At 43.5% G+C, this 27,364-nt stretch overlaps 1 protein-coding gene across 1 annotated transcript in view; it reads right to left on the bottom strand.

Annotated features, from left to right (window-relative positions):
* Positions 1–355: 355 nt before the first annotated feature.
* Positions 356–27,364, bottom strand: part of LOC129094054 (ephrin type-B receptor 3-like) — a 58,261-nt gene continuing 31,252 nt past the window's right edge. The window contains exons 3-16 of the mRNA XM_054602068.1: positions 22,783–23,455; positions 19,158–19,313; positions 17,933–18,268; positions 15,614–15,738; positions 14,819–14,981; positions 14,389–14,497; positions 12,825–12,889; positions 12,446–12,568; positions 10,095–10,342; positions 9,393–9,608; positions 8,097–8,246; positions 7,515–7,714; positions 4,343–4,498; positions 356–2,078 (exon numbers count right to left, since the gene is read on the bottom strand). Coding sequence (XP_054458043.1) covers positions 1,970–2,078; positions 4,343–4,498; positions 7,515–7,714; positions 8,097–8,246; positions 9,393–9,608; positions 10,095–10,342; positions 12,446–12,568; positions 12,825–12,889; positions 14,389–14,497; positions 14,819–14,981; positions 15,614–15,738; positions 17,933–18,268; positions 19,158–19,313; positions 22,783–23,455 — 2,829 coding nt within the window. The 3' untranslated portion in view covers positions 356–1,969. The remainder of the gene's footprint in view (positions 2,079–4,342; positions 4,499–7,514; positions 7,715–8,096; positions 8,247–9,392; positions 9,609–10,094; positions 10,343–12,445; positions 12,569–12,824; positions 12,890–14,388; positions 14,498–14,818; positions 14,982–15,613; positions 15,739–17,932; positions 18,269–19,157; positions 19,314–22,782; positions 23,456–27,364) is intronic.

The following is a 27,364-nucleotide window of genomic DNA, read 5'->3' on the forward strand; positions in this document are numbered from 1 at the left end:
GAGTGGTTGGGGGAAGGTTTAGATTTGAAAACAAATGTGCCAATAAGAACTGCTAAGTGCTTCACGGATGAAATATTATGGAGCTTAATATCCAGTTCAGGTGGCAAAAACAAACTCGAACACACCGACACAGACGCTAAACAATGGACGGAGAGCAAAAGTGCGACATGTAGCCTAAGCATGGGTGCATCAATTCCTCTACCTCCTGACTTTTCCCCATTATTTCTCTTCTTACTATAGTTTCTGTTAATTTCACTCTGAATCAAATAGGTCACAACAACAATTCCATTTTGTCAAAACACCATTTTTCTTTTGTTATTTATCGTATTTTTGTTACAAAACATGTACAGGCTGTTTAGAACAACAACAAAAATACAATATCCAATTTATATGCAATTTCTTTTGTTTAATAATAGCAATTCATAAGGTGAATCCTCTTGGAGTTTCTCTTCCTTCTGATTGTTCCAAGTCCTTCCCAAATACAGTCCATCTGGGATTTGTTGGGGAGTGGGGGTCGGTGGGAGAGGTAAAAATAAATACATAGGGCAGGATGTCAAGAAATTAAAACAAGACTTTTGATTATTTCTAAATCCAGATAATAGTACGTAGAAAGTAAGGTGTCCATAATGGTTTCCCTCAGTTCCTGCATATATATATTCTAAGTAATTTTTTGGGGATTCATTAAAAAAGAAAGTTTAACAGTTGTCCACAGAATATAGCGTAATTGTTTCAGATATATTTGCTCCTTGTCACGGTTCAGTTCATGCGTTAATTCTCCACGGTGGCAAATAGCGGAAGCTGTATTGTACAGTATACTTGTGTGCAACTTGACACACCCACACATCCAAGCACACTTAATCACACATATACGCACACATGCGTACGCACACATACAAAAACGCACACAAAAGGCCAAGTGGTCTTTCTATAGTGTTGCCACAGTCCTCGTCTCCCCTTAATCACACAAAGTGTCCAGTGGGGGGTACTTGGGTTTGACCGGCCATTTTGAAACCACAAATCTCCCAAAAATGTGTAAGAAAGCCAAAAAAATGAAGAAAAAAAGTGTGTGGACAAACAAAAATAACACATTTTAATCTGTAAAAACACAGTTGATGAGCAGGTGATCCCAAGCTGTGGAGCTATCCTGAGTCACTTCAGGTCAGGGTGAAGAGGTCATCTAGTGACCTTTTGAGGATTCAGCAGCCAAAACAAGTGTCCAAAAATGTGGCTGCCCTCCTTTGACCTATTTGACCTCTGTCATCTTCTTGACCTTTGATCTCAGCCCATCATATATCCTCTTCCTCCACCTCACCCTTCTCCAGCAGGTGCCCTTTTACATTACACACCTTCAATATGAAGATGGAGAACGACACACGTGCACAGTAAAACAACTTCTATCAGGGAAAGATTTGTCCTCTATCTCCTGTGGGTCCGAAACACCTCTGCTTTTTGTCAAGTCATTTTTTTTTTGTGTGTGAACCTTTTGTTCACTTTTTTTATACCAGGGCGTTCATTCTTTACTATGTATTACGTCCATCACAGCTGGGTTAAGAGGTCACAGGGAGGGGCACTCGGGTGAGGATCAGAGTGTGACATTTCAGGTATAGGGCTAAGGCCAACCTCACTAAAACACACATGCATGCAAACGTCAACCCACACCAGAGCTGGTGAGGCACGCATGGGATATAAGGGGGGTAACTCTTCCTCCTCTTTCAAAAAACACACAAATTCTGATTGGATGGAAAAAGAAACAATGAGGAATAACAAAAAAAGCAGGAACAGGAAATGGAAGTGGTAGTAAAATAAAAAAAAAAAATAGTCAGAGGCACTGCAAGCCAGTTTTATAGCGTCTAATTGGCAGAGATGGGTCAGGCAGCTAGGGTTTTCCAATGGCTCTCTCTGGCACAGTTCCTCCCCGCTTTTCCTGTCTGGCTGTCTTTCGACTGCATCGGTCTGTTTGTCCTGTCGCTCACACCTGGACAGGAAGTGTTTGGTTCATCTGTAGTCTCATGTCCTGAATGCTACCGAGAATCTTCTTCTGATGGCCGGCCAACGTTACCCCTATCCGCAGCAAGTCCCTGTGGAGTGAGAAGACAGGAGATGAAAATAGGAACAGGTGGCTCAGTCATAAAAAAGTTAAAAATAAAAGTAGACAAACATCACATGTTCAAAGTTGAAGTGCAAATTTTACTTTTAACCCACAAGTAAACACAAGCTCAACCAGGTGCTAACAGGGGCAGCACCTTGGCCATCACCCATAAAAGGGTTTCCAGAGGCTATGTCAACACAATGAGGACACTCATCCAGCTATAGTGAATGTTGGTCTTAATGCAACATACTTCTGTTGCCCGGCAGGTGGGCAAGAGGAGGTGAGCCAAAGAGCCATAATGTGATAGTTAATGATTAAAGAGCAAACTTAGCTACTGATCGGCAGCTGGCAGACTTCACAGAGTCCACACCAGCCGGCCACTTAGCTATAGAAACTGGGAAGCATAAAATCTTTTTTTGTAAGATACTAAACAGGTTACTCAGTTAGGGCCCTGTCATTCATCCTTAGAATGGGTCTGTGTGTCAGTAAATCAGCTTTAGCTCAGCCACTGTTGCAAACCACATTGCTCAGTGCTTAAAAATATCCAGGAAAAACTACAGCCAATAAAACTGTAAAGTGTAAATTAGTCTTGTAGCCGAGGGCTCACAGCAGCTTCGGTGTAATCTTTAGAGTAAGTTGAGGGTGCAGTGGGAAAATGTGAAATGTTGACATACTGTAAAGTTGACATTACGACACCCTGGGAGAAAAAGGCCTGGGAGAGTGCACCTGCTTTGGCCGTCATTAGCCAGTCAGCATAATCTAATCACCATGGCCATGTTGGTTTAACTCTGTTCAAGTATATCACGAGAACCTCTCTCTTCCGCCCGCTTGTTTGATTTCCCCAGTCGATAGACGAGGAGAGAGCGGACGGCGTCTGGGGCAGCGATTAGCTAACTGTTGGTGCTCTGCCACAGTCTGCGTCCTCTCCGTTCAGTCACACACACACACACACACACACACACACACACACACACACACACACACACACACACACACACACACACACACACACACACACACACCTACACACAAATACTGGTTAATCTAATATAACACACAGACACCATATACTCTGCTTGTCTAAATGACTCTGTGGCCCCATCCATTTTAGCACAAAATTGTGCACCGAAACTCACACATGAACAAGCAAACACATACACACATACATACAGTATGTGTGTGTGCTCACACACACAAATCCACACTGCACATCCATCCTCTCCAAAGCAAAAAAAAGGGTGCATCACCGCAATTTCACACAAATAAATGGTGTTTTTTTTGTTCTTTTTTATATATTTCACCACCCCCATCAGTGCAGCGATGGAGGATGAAATGATAATAAATGGGAACCATTAGAGGAATTACTGGCCATTAAGGGCCACAGAGAACCACAGTACACCACACCTGTCAGCCTGGCCAAATTGAAACAAATTACCCCCACCTCCATTGCCTATTATGCAGCTAATGAGAATAATTTATTTATCATTATATTCCTAATTCATTTACTTGATCATCACTGGCCTCCAATTTCCATGACTTTAATTACATCATTTCCTGTTTGTAAACATGGTAGAAAGCGGATGATCGTCAAGGTCAACTGGAGATCGTAGTTAAGGCAGCAGCTACGAGTGCTTTCAGAAAAAATGTTTTACACTGGTAAATTGTGCATCTGTCGATTGCGTATAAGATATGTTTGTTTCTGAAGCAGGTGATTGTTATTAGTCCCCTTTTGATTACATAATCCTCCACGTTCTACAGTAAACCTATCCTGATTACCTTCCAGATTATAGGAAAAGCATGGAGGATCTTGTGTTTTAATGTTTTGTATTACATGAGCTCTCAATCGTGTCTCTTGGCAAGTTGTGTTGCCAGTAAATCTCCCAATTTCTCTTTTTTCCTTTTTAAAACTAGTGTTCTTTATGTCTGCATAAATACTGGAACACTTAACAGTAGATGACATGATGCAATATGCCTTCAAGGTATGATTGATCTTCATGGCACATCATATATATATATATGAAATATCTGCTTAATGTACCAAAAGTACATAGTGCATTGATTTTTATTCTGTTATCAATTTGATGTCTGAGCCTAATCAGAGCCTCTTTTCCACATTTTATCATGCTTAATTTAGCCATTTAGACTATTTTTATTCCCTCAAGGTCAATCTGTTTAACACTAATTTGGCTCTCAAAATCCGCCCAGTCAATCACTTTAGGCCTGATTAGCTGCATCCACTCCCTCTCCACTCACTCTGCTGTCATCTGGGCCACCAGGTCAAAGGAAGCAAATCCGGCATTGACAAAGTTGTCACGGTAGCGGCTCATCTTGATGGCGTCCAGCCAGTCCCCCACAGTGGTGAAAGTGGTATAGTCTGGCACACAGCGGTCAAGCAATGGATGGGATACCCTACATTGGGGAGTGGGGGAGAGAGGAGGGAGAAAGAGTAATAGAGAGAGAGAGAGAGAGGGTTAAGGTCGTCACTCTACTGCCTCTACCGGCCAACCTCACCCCCAAACGCCCCCCACTGAGCGCCACCTCTCCATTTCTCCAGCTCTCCTCCTCTCTTCTCCTCTCCTCCACATGCAAGGAGTTGTGTGCAGGGGGGTGGATGGGGGGTCACTTTTGTGACTGTGGAGAGACTGGCTGGAGGCTTGGGTGGTGGGTGGTGGGGGTTGGATGCTTGCACTGAAGCTGGTGAGGCAAGGTGGTGTGTGCTCATATAGCAGATGTCAAATCTGGCCTTGAAAGATGACTACACACATTGAAAAAAATACGATTTCAAACTAAGAATCTATAAGCGTATCCTATAGTTACAACAACAGGCATCGTAGTAACCTAGTGGACATTTTTCTTTATCAAGAATGCATTCATCTGGCAGCATCAGTGATGTAAGAATGTGCCATTTTTCCATAGAAATATCTGGATAGCCCTCATCCTGTTTGTTGGCCCCTGTTTGTCTTGTGATGGGGACTGACATAACAGGAAAAAAATACACTTGAAATTTAATCTGAGAGTTTGCACCGAGTTGCACTTTCAAACCACATGCAAGTGTGGTTTAAATCTGTTCTGGGAAGTTTGTATTCAATGTGTTTTTTCCTGGTCAGTTCAAACCATATTTTAGTCTTCCTGTATGAACATGAGTTTAACTAGTAAGTCATAAATCGTATGCCTTAATGTACATTGTCTAGGGGTGTGTTTGTACGTATATGCATAAGTTCTTGGCTAGACAAAAGAGTAACACAATCCCACAGAGTTGGAAAGACATTTTGGGAAAACGCTTCATGATATCTGCGGAATGTAAACACAGATGTCGTTTACATGTTTGTGTGGTTGCATGGTAGGACTGACTCATGAACCTGCATACACTGGCAAAAATGGAAAGAGTTACTCACAAACCCTCATGTGTGTATTCCTGAAAATATGCGTTTTGCATGTTCCTGCACACCTGTTGACAGCCTTAAAGGGCCTTTTTAAAGAAGAAAGAAACCCCTGAGCTGATCAATGCTGTAGATAGAGAGGCCACCTTGGGAGTTTTAATAAAACTGTGCCACAACTCAGAGAGAAGTGGAGCGGATAAACAAGAGAGGAGATGAAGGTGGAGGGGGAGACAGTGAGGTGTGGTGAGCAGAGGGAGGAGAAACAGATGAGGGAGCAGGCAAAGAGAAAGAGCGCCACTGTCTCCCCTCCTCTCTGCTCTGTTGATCCCTGTCATGCTTTTTGATGGCATTAGAGTCATTAACAATTTAAAGAGGAATGGAGAGAGAAAAGGGGAGAAAGGAGAAAAAGGCATGGAGGGGGAGTTAATAACAGTGATACAGAGGCTCCATTGAGTGGTGTAGATGGAGTGATTTTTAATAAGGCTTGTGCTTCGGAGCCCAAGGCCTCGGGCCGTTGCTAACGCCTGACCCTGGCTTCTCTTAATAAAGCATTGTTAGTCCTCCTTCTCTTAAGTTGGCTTCAAAAGGGTCCAGACCGTTGCTGGCAACATGTGAGCGACAAGCAGAAACAAAGCAAGAAAGTTGGGTAGTATTGTTTGCTAGCTAGTGAGACAGTTACTGGCCAAGCCTAAATTCAAAGTCAATGGTTGGGACTGTTTACGTTTCTCAAAAGGGTTAGGTCTATTAAACTGTTCTGCATTTTTTTTAGAAGAGTGTGAATATCTGCATTGTCCAACACAGACTCAACAGTAGAAATTAAGCATAGATGGTGCAGGAATCCTAGCATCACCAAACCTCAGTTGATCATTCCACTTTACACCTACAATGCAATATGCAACCCTGTCAAGTGCACATAGCACACACAACCAAAGGACTTTATCCCAGACAGTGCTAACCTCTAGCCATCCTTCAATGCCGACCAGGACGGTGGTATCATCTCTCACTCCTCCCTTGTTAGGTTTGTCGGCAGGAGGCCACCTCTCCACTGGCCCGTTTAAAATCTCGTTAGTGGCTAATTAAAAGGCGCTCCCGTCTTCTTTTTGCATCGCCTTAATCGAGCTAATTAACCGCAAGCTTAATCTTCTAAGAACGTCACTCTGGTGGCCAACTGAGACCCCGGTGTCCCCCATGAGCCTAAGCCAGGATTGTCTGCGGCCCTCCCTCAAGACAGAAAGACCCTGATGCTGGGACAGATAGGTAGGTCATCCCCCTCCATATTGCTCCAACTCCACCACCTCCTTCTATCCTCCAAATTCTTTCCAAGAAACAGGTTGCGGAGGAAGGTGGTGCAGCTAAATGTAGGTGTGACATCATTGATTAAGTTCCCAGTTGGCGGAAGAGTTGCTTTAATGGCTGTATTGAGCGATGGTAATTTGGATTTGCATAATGGCCCAGGCTACGTTTGTGGGAATTAAAGAGTTGTATGGGAAGAAATCTGCACTTTATAGTTGTTAAAAGATTGTTAAAGCTGAGTCAGAGTGACTAACGTACACCGTATCAACTTGGATAAGAAATATTTGCACAATGGAAATCATTATCGCAGTTGCTCTGGCTCAGGTACAAATTAAATTGCTTTGCCGGTACTCTCACGGCTGAAAAGTCAAGCGACTTCATTCAATAAACTAATGACCTTTTACTCTAATCTATCACAAGAGTCAGCAGGTCTCCTCAACATATGACCTGAGAAAACCATAGAAGATTTTTAGAAAGCAATCAGCACTAATATCTGTTATGCAATGACCATAATGTGACATTATTGCCCTTTACGGAGATCACTAATCCATTTACTAAATCTCATCAAGGACCTCCAGAGAAACTAATAGAAACAGTATCATAGTTAAAGTCGATTTCTATAATCACCAGCTCCACTGAGAATACATAAGATATGACATTTGCATTAAAAAGCTTTTTTGACAGAGCTTTACTGATGCTGAACTTAATGGGACCCACATACTTTTGTGTATCAAAATCATATTACAACTTACCCAGAAGACTGTGTGCTGTTGGTGACCACCTTGAGGCTGGCAGCATTGCGGATAAGTTTGTCCAGCGTGGCCACAATCTGGGTGAATTTGGGTCGCAGGTTCCTCTCTTTGACCCAGCAGTCCAACATGAGCTGGTGCAGTGCTGTGGGGCAGTCCATGGGTGGGGGCAGTCGATAGTCCTGCTCCACGGCATTTATCACCTGAGGAAGGACGATAGAGAAATCTCAATCACTTCTAATCACTGAGTATGGTGTCGAGGCAGGACGGAGCACAATGAGAGAGATGGGTCGATGGAAAAAGCAAGTGAGGGAGGACAGAAGAGAATGAATGAGGAATATTATGCTAGTCAGAGATAAACAGGAAAAATTGCTTTAGGGAATGCGTAGAAATAAGGGCCAGAGAAAGATCAGTCATGGGTGGGTATGTAGAGAGAAAATGGCTTTAGGACAGAAGTGGTTGAAAACTTTGAACATGCGTTTCATATCTTCTAGTGTAAAAAATGTAGTTTATGGTGGATATTTCAACAGAGAACCATTTGTGCATTTACTACAGTGTGGAAAAAAAATCCTCGGATCAGCTTACATCTTGATTGCTCATGTCCCAGTACGGCCGTTCGCCATACGACATCACTTCCCACATGACAATGCCGTAGCTCCACACATCACTGGCCGAGGTGAACTTTCTGTAGGCAATCGCCTCGGGAGCCGTCCAACGAATGGGTATCTTTCCTCCCTGTGGATATGGGAATGAGTAGGTGAGCATGAAATACTGGAGGGATGGATCACAAACACAGAATCACACACATACGAGAGGGAGAGAGAGGGTGAGAAAAACACAGTCTAAGGGAAATGTTGATGCACAACACATGGGTGCATGCTGTACAACCCAAACACTATGTACGTAGAAGGTTTACACAGTTACGGAAAATGATATGAACAAACACGTGAAGCTAGAAGAACATTTAATGTGCTACAAAGTGTATTTTTCAACATCGATATACCACCAGCGTAGAATCCTTTAATATTATTCCCTGACAAATTGAACTCGGTGAGGTGATTGGTTATTCATGCCAGCACTGCCTCACAAAGCAAAGAACACACTTCCAAATTAGATAGACAGATGGAAGATACTTTATTAATCCCTTTGGAGAAAACTCGGTATCCAGTATATTAGTATTAGTATCAGTATATATAAATTGAAATTAAATGACTGAAAATTATAGCTAAATAGAACACCATTGCTTTCTTTGCATTGTAACATATTCAGAAGGTTTCTGAGTTGCACTGTGGAAGAAGGGAGCCCTTTCAGTCAACAGACCCAAAAGTAAACATACTAGACTGCTGTATAAGGGCCAAAGAGGTGGATTTTTATTATTTACCCGAGTTCATGTATATTTATGACAATTATACCCAATCTCAAAGAGCCCTATTCGATGTCCCTTACACTGCTTTCAAATTAACACGTTATGTGCGTATAGGAGCAAGAATCAATCTTTCATAACAGACATGGCAGTAATTTGGCTAAGGATCTTGCAATATGTCTTGAAAGCTGCTTAAGCTTCAGTTGAACAACGCAGCAGCATGTAAAAGTAAAAATAAATGTATACAGCGATTTTTCCCACTTTCTCCTGCTGTCCACAGTGAGAATAAAAAAACTCCCTTTCTTCCCATATCGGTTATGTCATGTGGGAACAGAATTGACACAGATCTATTTTTTGAATACGCTCATACTTGGAAATGCTGTGGAATAATAGGAGCTGCAACTAACATAGCTGGTGATGTATTGATGTTAAAACAGTACATGTTGCACCCTTAAACATTGATTCCAAACATGAATACACAAACTCGACAACATACACACACTTTTACTCTGACTCACCAGGGAGCTGGTGTACGTGGGGTCTGTAGCGTCATCCTCCAAGAATCGAGATAGGCCAAAATCAGACACCTTACACACTAGATTACTGTTGACCAAGATGTTACGGGCAGCCAGGTCTCTGTGCACGTAGTTCATGTCGGACAGGTACTTCATGCCTGCTGCGATACCACGCAGCATGCCAACCAGCTGGATCACTGTGAACTGCCCATCATTGAGCTGGCATAGGAAAAGAGAGAACAGCAAGGATAGATTGGATAGGAGATCAAGGTTGCATGTTCAAAGGAATATATGCTAGCCTGCCTTTTACCTTTATTTGTCCTACCTATCTTCTTTTTTTTTTCAATGTCTCTTACAGGACTTTCTTTCCATATGCCCTCTTTCCTGCATCTTTCATCTCCTGTCACTTCACACTGTAATGTCTTTTTCTTTGCTACTAGTCCCTCCCTTAATCCTTCTCTGGCAGACAGTGTATGATGTGACTTTGAGGCAGTGATACATTGGAGACTGAGCTCTTTTGTAAATGTCACCAATCGCCTGAAAGCGGTATATGTCACATAACCAATGTGGACTCTGCAGTATTGCTAAAGAAGACCTTTCATGGCTCCAAAGAAAGTGAGACAACCAAAAACAGATTGTATGGGCTTATTCGATGGATAGTGTTGCATTATTGATAAAATCCCAGATAAGTGTTTTTATCCTCACCCGTAGGAAAGAGTCCAGTGCTCCATTCTCCATGAACTCGGTCACAATCATCACTGGTCGACTCTTGGTGACCACACCTTCCAGACGGATAATGTTGGGATGGTCGAACTGGCCCATGATTGACGCCTCAGACAGAAAGTCTCGCCTCTGGCGGTCAGTGTAGCCAACCTTGAGAGTCTTGATGGCTACGATGATCTCACGGCGCCCAGGCAGCTTTAGGCGACCGCGACACACCTCCCCGAACTCTCCTGCGAGGGCCAACGAGAGCCAGGCAGAGAAACGGTAAAAGAAGGAGAGAGAGAGAAAAAGAGGGAGGGGAGAGAGGCATGACGGAAGAGTGGAGGAGAGTGGGGGAAGAGAAGGGAGAGGGGACAGTTAACTGGTTAGAACCAAGGAGCCAGGGAAGGGAAGCAGGAGGGGTGGGACAAAGGGAACTGCAAGATAAGCCAGGACTCTAGGCAAGTGTCAAGGGATGGTGGTGATGGGGCAACATACAATGACTTTGTGCTGTTAAGCTACGGATTATAAGAAACAGCATAGTGAGTTTGAGGCATAATGACGAAATGTGAGAAGATGAAAAGTTTGAAAAAAAAAAAAAGAAGTGCATTGGAAATGTGAAAAAATGGTCAAAGCAGGGTAACAGAGGGTGAGGAGCTGAGGGAGTCAGAGGGGGAGAGGGGGCATGGGTTTGGGTGGGGGGAGGGGGGGTGCTATGCTTCAGAGTGACTAGCGAAGCGGGCACAGGAGGAGGAGCTAGGCGGAGACAGAAGCTTGGGGGTTTTCGGGGTTGTGGACGCTTTACGTTTAGAGTCTACACCAAGCGTGTGCAAGAATGCAAGAGAAATGAGGCGATGTGAGCGATGTGGGGGAAGTCAGAGGGTAGTGGGCAGGGGATGGAGGGATGGAGGGATGGATGGGGGGAGGAGGGGGACAGGGAAGACAGGGGTTGAGGGTTCGTCACTTTGAAGGCGAATGCTGGGAAGCGACGGGTTTCAAGTAGTGGCCTCAGAAGTAGAAGAGCTGTAGTAGTAGCAGTAGTAATGGTAGTAGCAGAAGCAGTAGTAGGGACTCCGATCTCTGCCATCACAACGTCCTCCATTTTGGCTCAGATACAATGCTAAGAAAACTCAACCTCAATTGGCACAGTCCTGCAGCTTTTGAGCAGAGATATTACTATCAAATATATCATATACAGAAAATACTTTACTATCTACAACATCTCATTTGGGGGAGGTGTTTCTAAAGGAGGGGACACAACCACATAATACCAGAAACAGGGGTTACATGTAGTTAACCAGTAGTTCTCAAGACACCACAAGGTGGGCAGGGTCAGAGACCACAAGTCCTGGACAAGAAATGTTTTTATATCTTACGCCCCATGCAGACGAAATCTATATTTCAGGGGGATGCTGGAGATAAATATTAGCCGTGCTTGTTGGTGACAAGAATTGCTTTGTACAACCCAACACACTCTACAGGCTACTACACATGTAGGGCCTGTAGTGTCAGATTCTATGTATGTATGTATGTATGTATGTATGTATGTATGTATGTATGTATGTATGTATGTATGTATGTATGTATGTATGTATGTATGTATGTATGTATGTATGTATGTATGTATGTATGTATGTATGTGACCAAATAATAATGGGTTTTTGTTACAATTCTTTTATGAGCAAATACTAAGAGCTTTATTTTAACACTCAAAGTATCAATCTCTATAAGAATAAAATTGAGAAAAAGCCGGGCCAAGAAGTGTCCCAAAAAAGAATAGTGCTGTAATTAATACTGAAAGAGATAAGAGAGCAAACCACATATTTTTGCTCGGACAGGATTGCCATTTCCCCTAGAGAAACAAATCCTGTCTGTACGGGGCTGTAGTCTTGCATTGTGCAAAATCTGATTCCATTAGAAGGAAGTGTTTAATGATTTGGAAATGACTGATGTTTCATACTTCATTTCCACACATAGCATTTTTCTCTATCCAGGATTGGGTTCTGTTTAAAGGAAACTGGTGAAATGATAGTCCACCATACAAAAGGTATTACAGCTACTCTAAATGCACATGGCATGGTACACAACTTAAGAGTGCTTGAACTGTGAGTGACGCTAACTTATAGAGGACAACACTTCAGCTACTGAGGCTTAAGACACAGAGTGCTGGAGACATCTGTAAAAACTAGAAAGGGGTTCCTAACATATGACGAGTGTGGGGAGGGGGGAGAGAGCAAGGAGAGGGCTAGCGATGAATTGAGTGAAAGTACCGCTTGGTGTGAAGTCCTCTAACGGTATGGCCTGGAGGTGACTAGCAGTCTTCCCCCTGTAGCTCAGGAGCTTTGGTGGGTTACCTGCGCCAATGACCTCCTCGATCTTCACGCAGGAGACGTCGATCTCCTTGGCAAACTCGCGCACAGCCTCGTTGGGGTCCTCATAGGTGAAGGGGTCAATGTAGACTTTCATTCCCGGTGTTACTATAGGGGATTCAGTGGCAAGAACAGGAAAGTGAATCTATGACGTCAAACTAAATTTGAACACTATGTTAAATTTATTACATCAACCAAGGATAGATCAATGCTTTATTATTGCACTAGAAGCCAATTCATGTTATGTGAGCTATTCTTTAGTGGTTAAGGATGCTGAGTCATTGCTAAGTAGTAATGACTGAGCAGAAAAATAGAAATAATGCTTTTGGAATGTTAATAATGTAAAAGGGAGGGGCATCTCAGCAAAGATACTTACTGTACTGCTGCAGTTTCTCTGTGTACTCCGACTCTGAACCATTTCTCTGCTTTCTGTTTAGAAAGATGAAAACAAAAAACTGAGTCACGTGGGCTCCACACAGCAGGGTGCAAATGCCGAAAAGGAACAAAGGCGGGAGGAGAAAACGGATCCCTAATAATGTCTGCAGAGATGTAGCCACACTACAATGTAACATTAGAAGCAAGGGATGCACAGAAGATAACAAAAGATGGGATCAATGAAATTATTTATACTTGGGGACTGGAACATGAGTCTAAACAAAAAAAAAGATATCATACCATTGTCTGAAGCAGCAAGTGAAAGCTATTTACTCTCGGTAGCCTTAAAAATGAGCAAACTAGACAAAGGCAGACTCAAACAGCAAGCTCAGCTGTCTCGCCTTTCTCGCCCGACAGACATCACACTGAGCGTTTCTGCCTGATATTTTTTTCCTCATGTCATTCTCTCTTTCCTCTTTCACCATTTCCCTTCTCTCTTTTTATTATTTTAATTTCTGTATCCTCATCTTCCTGCACGGGGGCTGGGGGAGTGGGCAAAGATGATGACAGAGCGAGGGGGCTGGGTTGTTGAAATTACATGTTAATGTGCTTCCTTTGTTGTCTAACCAGTAACCAGGGCAATAATACCCGATGGTGATTTGCATCTTATTTCAAATTCTAATTCCATTCCGGAATATGCCGAAGCTTTTTTTTGTAGAACTACTATTTTCTCCTTTTTTTCTCTGGCAGTCGGAGCAGCGGCTAAGCCAAGACCCTGAGAGAGACACAATGTAGCGGTGTGAAAATAGAAGAGAGGAAAGAAGCGAGAGGGAGAGGTGGGGTAGCAAGGGAGATTATTATTCAGTCTAGCGTGACCGATGCCCACGCTTGTCAGCCACCGCCTGAACTGGCTTGTGGAGGGAACCCAGTGGGCGCAAGTCAGTGGTGGTTGCCAACCTTTCACATGTATATACACACATGCACTGCAATTGCTGCTTGACAAATGAGTGGTATAAGGATAAACGAGTGTGGTTAGACCCAGCTGATGCAGTGTCAGGCTTTTTGAAAGGTGTGAGCAGCCGCTCGCATCTTCCCGGTCAATTGGACCCAGCAGACAGGGACACATCTGGGCTTTTTTGTGGTCGGGAAAACGCACAGTTGATTCTGAGTGCTGGGCCATGAGGACAGACCTATCAGGCCCAACAGCTGCTCCACCATGCTGTGTCCAGTGAGCAAAGTAGCATTTGGGGCAAAGCTGTTTACTATTCACAAATTCAGAAAGGCTAATCTGGCATTCGGTGGCCTCACAGGTGGCGCAGCAGTCCGCTGAGACTTGCTTAGACTCTATTGGGGTGGTTTTGGAGGACATGCAAACAAAGTTGACATTTGATCTGGGGTTGGTTTTTTTTCAACAAATGTTTCTGTAAGTCCTCACTGTTTGAACCTATTCTGTTATAAATAAATGAGTCAGCCAGGACATGCTTTGGCACACATGCTCATCTTTCATCCGTTCTGACTTTTTGAGAGGCTGATAGAGTTAGGTATATTCTGACCTGAGGCAGACGATAGCAATGACCACAACTGCAATGATGAAGACGAAGGCGGTGGTGGCTGATCCCACGATGAGTGGCAGCTGCTCTTGCCAGGACTTTGGAGGGTCGGCTTTAGGGTACAAAGAGAAAAAGTGGTTACTTGGAGGACACCTCTTAAACATTCACAGAATCAATTTGTATGGTTGAAAATGTCAATTTGGGCTCTCCATTAAGCAGAATGGATAGCAACCTTTTCATCAAATCATAAGTCAGTTTCTCTACAAGGATTTCAATCTTTTTGCATGAATAGGCATAGTAGCTTCCAGCTCTGCAAGCTTTTGGGCCTACATTATGTTCATAAATGTATGCACTATTATAGAGGTATTGCTGCTAAGCCATAAATCTCCCACATATATAACTGGGTAATGAAGTAGTAATGGGAGTAACATACTTTGCAAGTTGGTGCTGAAGTCGGCCGGGCTGCTGTAACGGCCGTAACCGGCCACTGTGCGGGCACGGACCTGTACCACATAGGGTGTGCCAGCCTTGAGACCTTCAATGCGGGCATTGCTCCGTTGTGCAGTCATGGTATGAGCAATGGCCTCACCCTGATCCTATAGGGAAAAAGAGAAGCAATCATAGTCAGAAAAATGCCAAATAGTGGCCCCCCTGTGTTGTCCCTTCTCTGATGCTGTACCCTCCCCTACACACCAATCTAACCACACAGGCCAGTGAAAAGAATATGGAGACGAGAGGGGGAGAGAGAGAGAGAGAGAGAGAGAGAAATGGGGAGAGACAGATTGTAGCCAGTGTGTTAATTCAACGGGAGGAGGACATGACAACAAACAGAGCAAAAAGGGCCAGACACAACTCTCTGGGCCACTGAAAAATCCAGAACTTTTCTAATGTGTGGATTGAGAGAGGATGCTGGATAAGAGGGTAGGCAATGGGGAGAGGTGGAATTAGGGTTTCAGAAAAGGGCAGAGCATAATAGAAATACAGAAAAGGATCGGGAGGACAGAAAGAGAGAAATGGAAGGAGGGATAGAGTGATACGAAGAGGGATATAAGTACGGGAGGATGATCACACAAGCTAAGATTCTAAATGCTGACTTGCCTCACTGCAACCATGTGTTTATCAGCAGAGGCATTGTTTTCCACATTTACAGAAATGCAGATGAAACAGAGACCATGCAAGTCAATGAAATTGGATTGAATTAGAGGCGTTGACTTACATTGCCGCTTACCTTCTCATGGTACTTAATCTCATAATCCAGAATGATTCCGTTGGGTTTCTCTGGAGGCAGCCAGGACAGGCTCATGGTGCTGGCTGTGGCCGCCATCAGGTGAACCGTGGGCACTGCAGAGGGAGCTACAAAGAGCAAGACAAATAAAAGAAAATCCGCTTTAGTTATTGTTTTCTATGTTATTTTTTTTTCCAAGTTCTGAGCCCTTTGTATGTCCACAGAAGCCCACATACAAAGTCGTGGGCTTTGGGCTTTGTTGGAAGCTTTGGCCGATAGTTAGTATGCAGAACCATTCCCCACTATTGCTCAAATTCTCTCTCTGAGTCCGCGGGGAGGGAGAGGGAATGTCTAACCCTCCTATGGCAAGAGAATCAAACTGCAAAACTGATGGATAAGTCTCTGGTACATGCAGTGTCCTTTACCATACACCACCTGTAGGCAAGCTTGGGGGCAAGAACAGATACAGATGTAGACTTTTTACCTTTTCATTCAACTGCATTCATATTGAACTACTGCTGCTTTATTATTCCAAACTCTTGAGGAAGTGTTTGGGAACAGTCCTGTTTTCCAAGTTTGAGGACATCCTATGCATGTACATGTACATACACTCAAACTATATAGACATAATTTATATAATTTGCACATAAATGCATTGGTGGAATCACACTCACAGAGGAGCATAAAACACACTGGCATTCCACCCACCTGAGCTTTAAATGCTTTGTTCACATGTGCCTATTAATGGCCCAGTGTTGTCTGCCTCCCTGTCTCTCTTTTTCTAAGTTCAGGCTTGTTCTGTGTGTCTGATGCACTCCCTCCTCTCAGTCTACCAGCTACTCAACTTTTGTTTTATGACTCAAACCTTCAATCTCCAGTATTAGCTTCTATTCAAAAATAACATTCTTCACCATTTCCTACACAATCAACCTTCTTTAATTTCCCCTGTCCTCTTCAGCTTTTCACCACTGCAGACCTCCATCTTCATTCTCAGTCTAAGTCACTCTCCCTTCCTTAAAGCTTTTTACTGCTCAATTGTTTGTTCTTTCATCCTCCCCTTGCATTTCCTTTCTCCCTCTGCTGCCTCTATCCGTGGCCAGACATCCCTCTGTCTCTCTCTCTCTTTGCGTCCTAAACCTTCCCTTCCCTGCTTCTTTCCCTCCCCCATACTATCCACCAAGGCCCACCACATCTCCCTTTCTCCCCCTGAAGACAATGCTTCCTAGGCAGATCCCCTGGTTTCTCTAGCCAGGGGATTAGGGGCCCTCCTCCGGGAGAAGGCGTTGGAGTAACCATGGAGGTGGCCCCTGGGGCTTATCGCCGCCCTAGTATTTATTTTGCTTCTTAAAAGGTGAATGCACATGCAGGGATGGTCTTGGGCCTACACCAGGGGATAATCTGATCACAGTTGATGCTCTCTTGCCCCCTCCTTTCCCTTCACCTCTTTTTTTGCACCCAACTGACCCCAAGCCACCCCGGATGGACAGTGGTCCCTGACAGAACAGTGCCAAACCCCTTGTAAAACAATGAGGCCCTCACGTGGGGCCCTGTAGGGCCTTTGGGTCTTACACCCCCAAACAGAAGACCTCCCTAAAAAAGGGGACAAGGCCATGGAGAGGAGAGAGATGATGGGGGAAGGAGCTAGGGATAATCCCTGGTGTTGTCTGAACCTTCAGAATGAGTAAATTTAGCATAATGACTAAATACATCCAAGGCACAACCTAAGAACCCTGGAAGAACCTCAAAGAAGAGACCAACCCACACAAACTAAAGTGTAGAATAAGCTTAACTGCACTGAGGTTATTTAAGGTAAATTGAACTGAAATTCACTGAAATGGCTAAATTTCAGTGAATGGTTTGTATGTATATGCATATATAGCTTTATTTCAGTCTTCTGTACACATTATCTTATTATTTTTATCCAAGCACTGATTGCAACATTGGCCTAGTTACTGTTGCTGTGGGCTGCAGGAGTGGTGGGTTGGAAGCAGTGGGCAGCTAGAATACTGAGGGTTCAACACTTTGAATGCAGACTGCCTCGCTATTGCTATTTGCAGTGGTGTTAGTACAGAGCATGCTGTGGGCGTGTGAAAAAAGTCCCTTTCTAAGCTCATTCAGAAGAACGTCTTCCTTCTCAATCCCTGTTCAAAGGGAAAATATGTAGCACACTCCTACATGCATACAACAAACTGATCTGTACTTCTTAAGCGCAGAACAAATTCTCCGACATTGCCTTGTATCTTTTTCATGCCTTTGGCAGTGCCTACAAGTTCAATATTGATCTTTGACCAAGGTAAGCCAAGAGGCTGCAGCTGAACCTACCGGCCTGATTTGTTGTGATGTTCACTGCAGAGAACTGAGGTGTGTAGGGGCTTTTGTTGGAAACACCGTTGACCGCCTGGATCTCAAAACTGTACTGCGTGTGGGCTTGTAGATTACGGACGGCCACACGGCGCTGGGTGAGGCCCAGGTGCCGTGGCGAGATGTCTACGTTGTCGTCACACCGCGAGCACATTCCCCGCTCAGGCAGGCACTTCTTACAGATGACGTTGTAAAAGATGTCTTCCCGGCCACCCAAGTCTCGTGGGTCGCTCCATTCCAGCACAAGTGAGGTTTCGTTCACGCTGGAGATGACACTGCGGGGTGCAGAAGGAACGGCTGCAAAAGAGAAGTAAAGCGTGGATGATATGAGGAAAATAGGTTTGGAATCAGAGTGAATTTAATCTCCATGCACAATAGGTGTAACAAAATTTTGCTTGGTGACAGTACAGAGACATACTGACAAAAGGCAATGACAACAGACAGATTCATATTGCAAAACACAGTTTACATATCATTATACACATACATGCATTATTCCATAGCTGCTATCAACCCAATTCATGATTCAAGAATTTTCCTTGTGCTGTGGAATTACAACCTTTTTCATGCATTAACTAGAAAATGTTTTTCTTCCACATAACAAGAGTCTTTTTCAGCAGTTCAAATTTAAATTGCATGCTCATTTCCAATGTGTGTCTGTGTGTGAAGTGCTGGGGGGGACGAGTGAGACAAACTATTGGCAGAGCCTTTGCAAATTCTTATCCAATTACTGGAGCCTTATCTCTCACTGCACTGTGGGAGAATCAGCCCCCCACCCCAGCAACAGAAAGAAGGATCTTCTTCTCTCTTCACCGGCGAATGAATTAGCTCATACGAGCATGGTTGCTATTAACGAAAGGGAGGGTTTGGATGATAACGTTTAGTATAACGTTGGGAAAGCAAGCAGTCTTGTTTGCCATCCGTTTGGCATGGTGGGAACCTACTGCTGAGGGCTTTTATCAGCAAATGAGAGCACAATTCAGAGAGGGAAGTTTGGGAAAATATTTAGGACACAGATAATAATTGTGTTTTTATGGCTAATAATAAATTTGATTACTGTCTTAATATAAAATATAAACCTATTTCTGTCTTGATTTCCAAATGGATTTGAAATAACAGAATTTCACATTATAGGTATGACTTTAAAACTTGTGGTTGCCATCCGGTCAAAGCAGTCTTTACTTACTGGTACAGGGGGAGTCGGGAGAATCGTTGTCAGAGCGGTAGTAACCGTTTCTACAGGAGCAAACACTTGATGCTCCTGAGCTGGCACGGCTGTTGGCTGGACACGGCAAGCAAAAGCCATCTCCTTGTTTGGACTTGAAGGTGCCAGGGCTGCAAGCTGATGTCAACAAAACAAAGGAAAATGGTGAATAAGTAATTGTGAGGATTGTATGCAACAATTTAAGGCAACACAACACTTATATTACATTTGTGTGGGTCACATTTTCCAAATGGGCACTAGGCCCAAATAATAAAACTTAATTTCACACATGCTTAGCTTTAGTATGAAAGCATCCACAACATGATGTAACATCTTAACTATTGTGGAAGCTTTCATGGTAACACTGTTCCAGCTCACTGGTAAAAATGACTAAAACCACTTATTTGATGTGTTTAGCATGTGTTTGTTTATGTACATATGTACACATGGACATGATTTTTATTTTATTTTTTTCCCCCAAGCCTACATGTTCCCTTTGAGAGTTCCCCTGAGAGAGAGTGCATTTATGGCAAACTGTAGTGGGAAAAGAGTGGAGAGGGGGTTTCGAGCAGCATGTAGTTTTTTTGCTTAAACCCATGCTCACACGATGACACTGTCATCCTAAATTACATACACGATCCTCAGAGCCATAACACTGGCATGGTGCTTTCATTTTAATTCAGTCAGTTATGAAATGCATATACACACGCACACAGTAAATCAAAGAGGCACACATAACACATGCTGAGTTGTACACAAACATGGGTCTGGCCACAACTGTGCAAAGCTAAATATATCTGTACAAACACACCATCCAGGCCTCAATTCACTTCAATTTACTCAGTGTTAAGATACTTTTGTCTGCATCCTTCTGTCTCTGAGGTCTCCCTTCACAGTCTTACACAAAATTACCTTCACCATACTTTTACCTTAATTGGTCCTTGATTGGTGAAGCCTAGTTAATCTGATGAAAACACTGCTGGCCTTTGTGAATGCCCTTTCTCCATTTATAGCCGCTGTTTGGAAGTTTATAACTCGGGTGATAAGTTGCAGACGTGTTGGGAATAGCAGACAGCCGCGACTTTGGCAGGCCCAATATCTTTGATAAACTGTCTCGTTAAAAGATGAATGAGTTTGCCGCAGCGCTTAATAAAAAAAAGACGAGAGCAGGTAAGACAGACAGAGTTTACAGGGGCCAGTTGATTAGCTGACCCACTAGTGCGTTAGCTCGTCAATGTCAAGGACACACTGCAATGTTTGTCCCTCTGAATGATAATCATCACCATAGCTCCCACGTTCATTTTACGCTCCTTGTTGAAAACAACCATGGCTGGAGGTCAAATCTACAGCAGACCACTTCCTGCTCCTGCTGTTTTCCGTTTTTTTCTTTCTAAATTCAATATTAGCACAAAACCACCAGTTGACTGCACCGTGTACATTAGCACTGAGTGTATTTGTTCTTCCACCATTAATCAGAGTCATCCACACCACTGGCTAACAGGAAATACTGCTTGATAAACAGATAAGGAACGACCTCGGGTTTTAACCAGGTGGGGGAACAACTTCTTCGATTTCGTATCATGACCCATGCAAGTTCATTCAAGTTCACCCAAAGTAAACTACAGCCAATTTCTCAACTCCCAGAGGAAGAGAGTGTAGGGAGTTTATGAACATGTTGACCAAATAAAATACTTTGATGGAGCAGTTCCATTAAAAGGAGCTTTTTTTTTTTTTTTTAAGAAGAGCTGAAAGTGCTGATAAATAACTGCCAGTGAGTAAAGGGGTCACCCTCTTCCTTCATAAAAAATTCCTCTTAGAAAAACGACTAAAGAATGAGGAAGAAAGAGAGACAAGGGGCTAGAGCAAACGGGAAGGAGAGGTGGAAGAGGTGGAGCATTGAAATTGCTAATCCTGCAGCCCACCCTTTCCCCACTCCCCTGGGTCTAAGCTCTATGTTCATGCAGAAGATTCAGCTCAAGGAACTGATTAGAATATATGCTGAAATTGGAAAAGTATCAAGCATGGCGAGAAAGTACAGAATATTGGGGGGCCGAGTGGGCAGGAAAGAAGTGGAAAGGCAAAAACAGGTTCATCGATTAATATTAATGCAGACATCCTCACTGCTACTCCTGTGGCGTATTAATGAGAGCAACGGCCTTTAAACTGAGAAGGAACAGGAGAAGGAGAGGAAAGACTAGAACAGAGAAAAGGTGGGGAAAACGCTGAATGCTGGCATGAGGACAGAAAAGCAGAGAAAAGAAGAGTCATGGCGAAAGGATGATGAGAAATGGGTTCGGAGAGGAGAGTGGGCCTGAGGAGAGGTGAAATGAGAAGAGAAGAAGAGAGGTAGATTTATCCCTTGTGGTCTCCACTGAAGCTTGATTAGAGTACGTTTTATCAGGACCCAGTCACCAGGGCTTTAACCTTGAGCTGCCAGGAGCAAACAAATGAGTTTTTAACCACATACACCATGCTTTGGATTTACTACGCTCTCCCTCACACATACACACTGTCCTTCTAAAGGTGAGAACACATATTTAGGGTCTGCCAGAAGCTGCCAGTGTAAAGTATCCACCCGCTCACTGGATGATCACCAGTAGGGGTACTTAACTTAAAGGTCTTCTCAGCCTCATCTCTCACTGCTATATGGAGAAGTATGAGCACTCTGAACCCAAGCAGCTAAACCACATACAAACTGTACATCTGCAGGCACCTCGCATTCAACCACACTGATGAATAGCCCTACCAGCTCCCCTCTCTCTCTCTTTCTGTCTCATTGTGCTGTCTCCTTTTGACTTGCACACCCTAAGCCTAATTTTACGCCCCCGTACCCCTCAACACACACACACATTTTCCATTTATCCCTCGCTCTCCTCCATGCTGTCACCTGCACTCCATTTCAGTCGAGACCTTGCTGTTTAAATTCACCTTGCTCTCAACCCCTGTGAACCCGTCATGTTTTCCATCAGACCTGAAACCATCATAGGGCCTCTCAGAAACCGACAGCCTCCCCTGCATTTCCATTTTATTTAGCAACTAGCTGCCAAGCAAAACTGAGGTCAGAGGAGTGAACAGTCGCCTGCTGATGGTGTCATCTAGTGTGTGTACATCTAGTGTGTATTATTCTACTTTGTCATCATTGGATTAAGTGTCAAAGAATACAAGGCAAATAAATGGCTCATAATAATGTGGCAGCTGGACAATCTAGTGATAGAGGCTGTGACCTGTAGCCAAAACAATACCGCTTCAATCTCTACAACAATCAGTGTGTGTCCACAACATCCATTCGTGCAGAGGAAGCGTCCTTCAGCAAGACTTTGACCCTTTACTACTCACTCATTGTAATTCACCATGCATGCAACCATCAGATACTATGTGCCTAAAATGCAAATGTGACTTTTCTTAACAGTAATAATGTGATATATTATTGATCGCCATAGGGAAATCCATTGAGTTGCTTCGGGTGAGTTCAGCAGTTAACATAGGGCTGGAACCTTGTTTACCCTGTTGAAGTCTGTCTCTCTAACCTCTAGATTAATCCACCATGGCAAACACTGATTATTAAAATCTTGGACTGACTCAAAATACCTGTTATGAAAACACTCACCTTGACATTGGGTCTCCTTCAAGGCTGGTTCGAACCCAGACGAGCAAGTGCAGGCCCCTACAGGAACCATCCACTCGCCATCTCCATTGCAGTAGAGCTTCAATGGCACGGACACCTCCAAAGCGTTGGAGACACAAGTTCCTGGCGCAATGACCAAGGAGGTTGCTTCGGCCCCAGTTGCTGTCTCTGGGAAAATGGCAAAGTTGGCAGTGGTGGTGGAGCATTTTTTGTAAAAGACCCTCACTGAGATGAGCGACATGCAGGCACCGAGATCCTGGAAGGCCAAGTAGAACCCGGCTTTGGACAATGGCCCGAAACTTCGAACCTTTGTGTTTACCCGCCCAGTCTCAAGCATGGAAAAGCTCTCATCTGGGGCAATGGTATCCACCTTCACATAAGGGTTCTCCATCCAGAAGGGGCTGGTGGCTGTGGCTGAATCTGAGTCAGACTCATAGTAGAAGAGGTTGAAGGTCTCTTTGCAGGAACCTGGGATGTTGGGAATGCTGTTGCAATCGCGCACTGTGAATTTCATCTCTACATATACACGCAGCACATCCTTTCGTGGGATGAAGTCACTGCGTAGCCAGTTGTTCTGGTTGACCTCACGGACATTGCAGACTTGGTACGTCCGGATGGGGTTCATGGCATCATCGTAGCCACTCACCTCTTCCCACTGAAAAGAGAGCAGAAGAGAAACTAACAGGTCAGAGGCTGTAAATGTGTATTGATATCTTGGAAAGATATTCAGACAGTGTTTTTCTGCTTTTTGGGAATTTTCATTTACATTCCGTTGCCTTTCCCATGCTAAACTTTTCATCTCTGGTTAGTGGAGCCAGGGACGGGGACTGCAAATTCATCTCAATTACAGCAACCTGTCACCTCCTCTCCACACAGCCACCGCAGCATGTTTACCTCATATCTGTTTGGAAGTAGCAGTCACATTGCTTCACAACCAATTACGCTTCAATTACAGAGCAATGATCGCAACGTCCTCTAATGAAGACGCCGGTTAACCTTCATGATTTTCGTTTTTTACACTCCTCTAGATCTTTCTATGCTACTACAGTACCCAGGGGGTGAATTACTCAGGATAAAATGGGATTAAATTTTCTAAACTTTGATTACCAGCTTCATTAAATAAGCGCAGGCAAACTAGACTCAAAAGCTTTACTGTGAGACACTGTAATCTAATGCATTTTTCAATCTCGAATGAGGACACCAAGATTAAATCATTTCACTTCAAATAGCGATTCCTCTGTGTATAATATATCTTTGTGCGTATGTGCTGAGGGATCTGCTCTCCTTTCCTATGAGACAAACAGAGTGCTTTTATTTTTAACGAAGTAAAGGCCTGGTAAGGTTATTTGCATACGTATCACCTTTCAAAGTGTTTTGCATTAGGCATAGCAATGAATTAAAGCATTTGAAAGACAATGAGGAGGGAGATTAAATGGAACTAGATAAAACTAGACAAATGAATAAAAGCTGGAGTGCAGTTTTCATCTAAAAGTCTGTACTACTTTACATGGTTGTCATTGGACTTGCTACCTAAATCCTTGAGATTGAACCTCTGACCTTCTAATTACAGGGTGGTCACATCACTCAGCCTCCCTGCCACCCTGAGAGAAAAGAATACTTAACTCTTTATTGCCAAGACACATCTATAACAAATTAAGTGTCTATGGTTGCACTCTCAGGACCGAAGTTTGCCACGGAACATTTGATTAAAGACTCAAATTTGTTCTCCAGAGCCAGTTGTTTCTATCTGAGCATCTTAATTGAGGCTGTGATATGGATGTGGTGGAGAAAAGACTATTCATCCAGGACCCTGGAGGCCATGAGGGGGAGAGGAAGGATGGGTTAAGCTCTTCCGTTGCATTAAAACGATGGCTTGGCTAGAGCGAAGAGGAAGCGACTAGAGGGAATCGATAATCACCGGCCAGGTCAATGGGATGGCTAAAAGCATGAAGTGTCAATGGGTATTTAGTTCAGTGTAATAAATCACCCACCGCAGAAGAGCGATGAGGCCAAGTGTTTGTGGGTGTGTATATGAGGTTGTGCAAGTTTGTTTAAATGTGCTTGTGTGAGTCTGTGTGCCTGAGTGTTTACTTGCTCTGTGTGTTTGTTTGAGGGTATGTATGTATAATTGTGTGTCTGTTTGTGTATGTGTGTGTTTAGAGAGAGGTCATCCCCCAGAGACACGCACCAGTGACCAAACACTCTGAGCGCCTGCTTACCAAGCCTGAATGAATTAAGTAGGTCATGTGAAAAAGGGTCAAGTTTATTGGCATCATTTTCAACATGATGAATCGTTTTGCAAGATTTGCGATTCCGTTCAATTTTCTCTTTGTCCTTTCCAATCAAAGCTTTCAATTTTGCTTGCGGTTGACGATGAACAATAGCTCTGTGATGCACTCCTTGAGGGTCAAAAGGCCCGCTTTAAAAATATATATTCCAACATTTTGGCATAACTTTGATTCTTTGGACAAATTATAGATATGGATGGAGAAAGTAGGCGCATGTTGTTCTTCAGAAGTTTGAGACATTTTTATGGCCAACCTATATCATTCATCAACCTTAAATGAATTATTAGTGAACATAAACTTTAAGTAACCTTGAAAGCAACTGATACAAACTAGTATCATTAGCTTTAGGCATTAGCTGGAATATTGTAGCCCCCACAAGCTTTTGTCTGCTTTTTTCTGGTTGTTGTTAGTATGAATAAGCTCTCTCAGGCAAATGTTGTACATAACATGTTTTAGCATGCCGGGGCTCTGTGAAGCAGGCAGTGATACTCTAACAATAGTTATTATCTCCACAAGCCAACTAACTTGGTATATTGCTATCAGTTTGGCTATGGAAAACCCTGTGTGTGCATCATTCCAAGTCTTATAGCCTTGTTATAAAGGGTAATTCCCCATTCATGACCCATCTGTTTTGGAAGATAAATGACACAGTATATGGACAAACACACACACACACACACACACGCACACACAATACAAGGAGACATAGTGAAAAGTGGAAATGCAGGCAACAACATGAGTGAGGCAAGAGATAGGTATCTACGTGCACAGACACTGAAACACACACAGAAATGCATGATACATAGATTCTACAGGCTATTACTACAGACAGATGCAGATGGTGAGATAGAGAAATCCACATACCAAATTGCAGACACAGAGGGGAAAGAATACATGTTCACACACACACACACACGTTTGTGATGGCAGTGCCTTTAACTTAGAAATAATAAGATGTGCTCTTACAGACACATTTACAAATCCACTGTCACAAATAGACGCAGTTTGTTTGTGTATCTTTATGTCTGATGCTTTATCTGTATGTGTTGTGCAACTCTGTGAAAAACAGAGATTCTGTGACTCAGACTCGACTGGACAGCATGCCTGGGAGAGTGTGGGGAGTCTGTGTGAGTGAGTCTTTTTCTAAGATTTTTTCTTAGAAATTGATTTTTTTTTCTCTTATATACTGTCTCCCTATCTCTGCCAGGACATTTCTGTGGATTTTACTTGATCTCAGTCTCACTGTTCTCAGCCTCCCTTCCAGCTCTCGCAGTATTTTTTTGGTCCACTGTATCGGCTCCTGTTAACTACTGGTCATCTGTTACAAAAACAGGCCGCGGATCTCTTGTTGCAATCCCAAAAAAGCATACAGATAAACACACGCACAATGTAATGTGCATGTGTTTGACAGAAACACATGCACAATACATTGTGACAGAAAAAAGACAGAAAATGACAGCAGGCAGGATTGATTTTTTTTTTTGTAAGAAAAAAATAAGAGGAAAAACAGGGTGTAAAGACAACTCAGGAACAATCACCATCTGTGGGACGTTCTGCTACGAAAATAAGGCAGGGGAGAAACTCTTCTCAAGTCTTTTGTTTGATAATGGGAAATCTGGAGTGCAAAAGGCTCTCCACTGTATGTATATCTATTGAAAAGGAGCATCTGTTGTGGGTTTGATTGAAAAAGAAACAGGGAGGCGTTCTGCAAGGGACCGGTGGGAGCATCACTACTGCAGTTTAGCTTAACAAGGAGGAGGGAGGCAGAGGAAGGCAAAGGAAGATGGACGGATTGAAAGGGGGAGGGACAAAAAAAAGAAGGGCACGAAAGGCTGTGAGGGCGTTTGTCCCACTGATTGTTGCAGCTGAGGTGGCTGGTGTCTCTGGCTTCATTAGCGCTGAGTTACTTGGAAGTAAAAGAAGGGGAGAATAAGGAGGGTTGGCGACTTTCGAACAGCTGGGGTGGAATGTTCCTGCAAGTGCAGGGTAAAAACAAAAACTAAGAAATGGGGGCCCACCCTTTAAAACACAAGGGCCAAGTCAGAGGGCCACACAAAGGCAAGAGGAGGAGTGCTCGGGGTCTTTGAAGTATAGTTGAGGAGGGGTCAAGACTCCTCTTTAGGCCATTGTGGAGACCACATGGGAAAGCAAGATGGGGCTGTCACTGGCACATTGTGTGTGGAAGATTTGGATGCCGGGGTGTGCAATGGGTCAACGACAAGAAATATTTTAATGTTTAAAAGGTTAGTTCATGAGGAAACTGGCGTTTTTCACGT

The sequence above is a fragment of the Anoplopoma fimbria genome, chromosome 8 (genome assembly GCF_027596085.1).
Source record: "Anoplopoma fimbria isolate UVic2021 breed Golden Eagle Sablefish chromosome 8, Afim_UVic_2022, whole genome shotgun sequence".
Lineage (NCBI taxonomy): Eukaryota > Metazoa > Chordata > Actinopteri > Perciformes > Anoplopomatidae > Anoplopoma > Anoplopoma fimbria.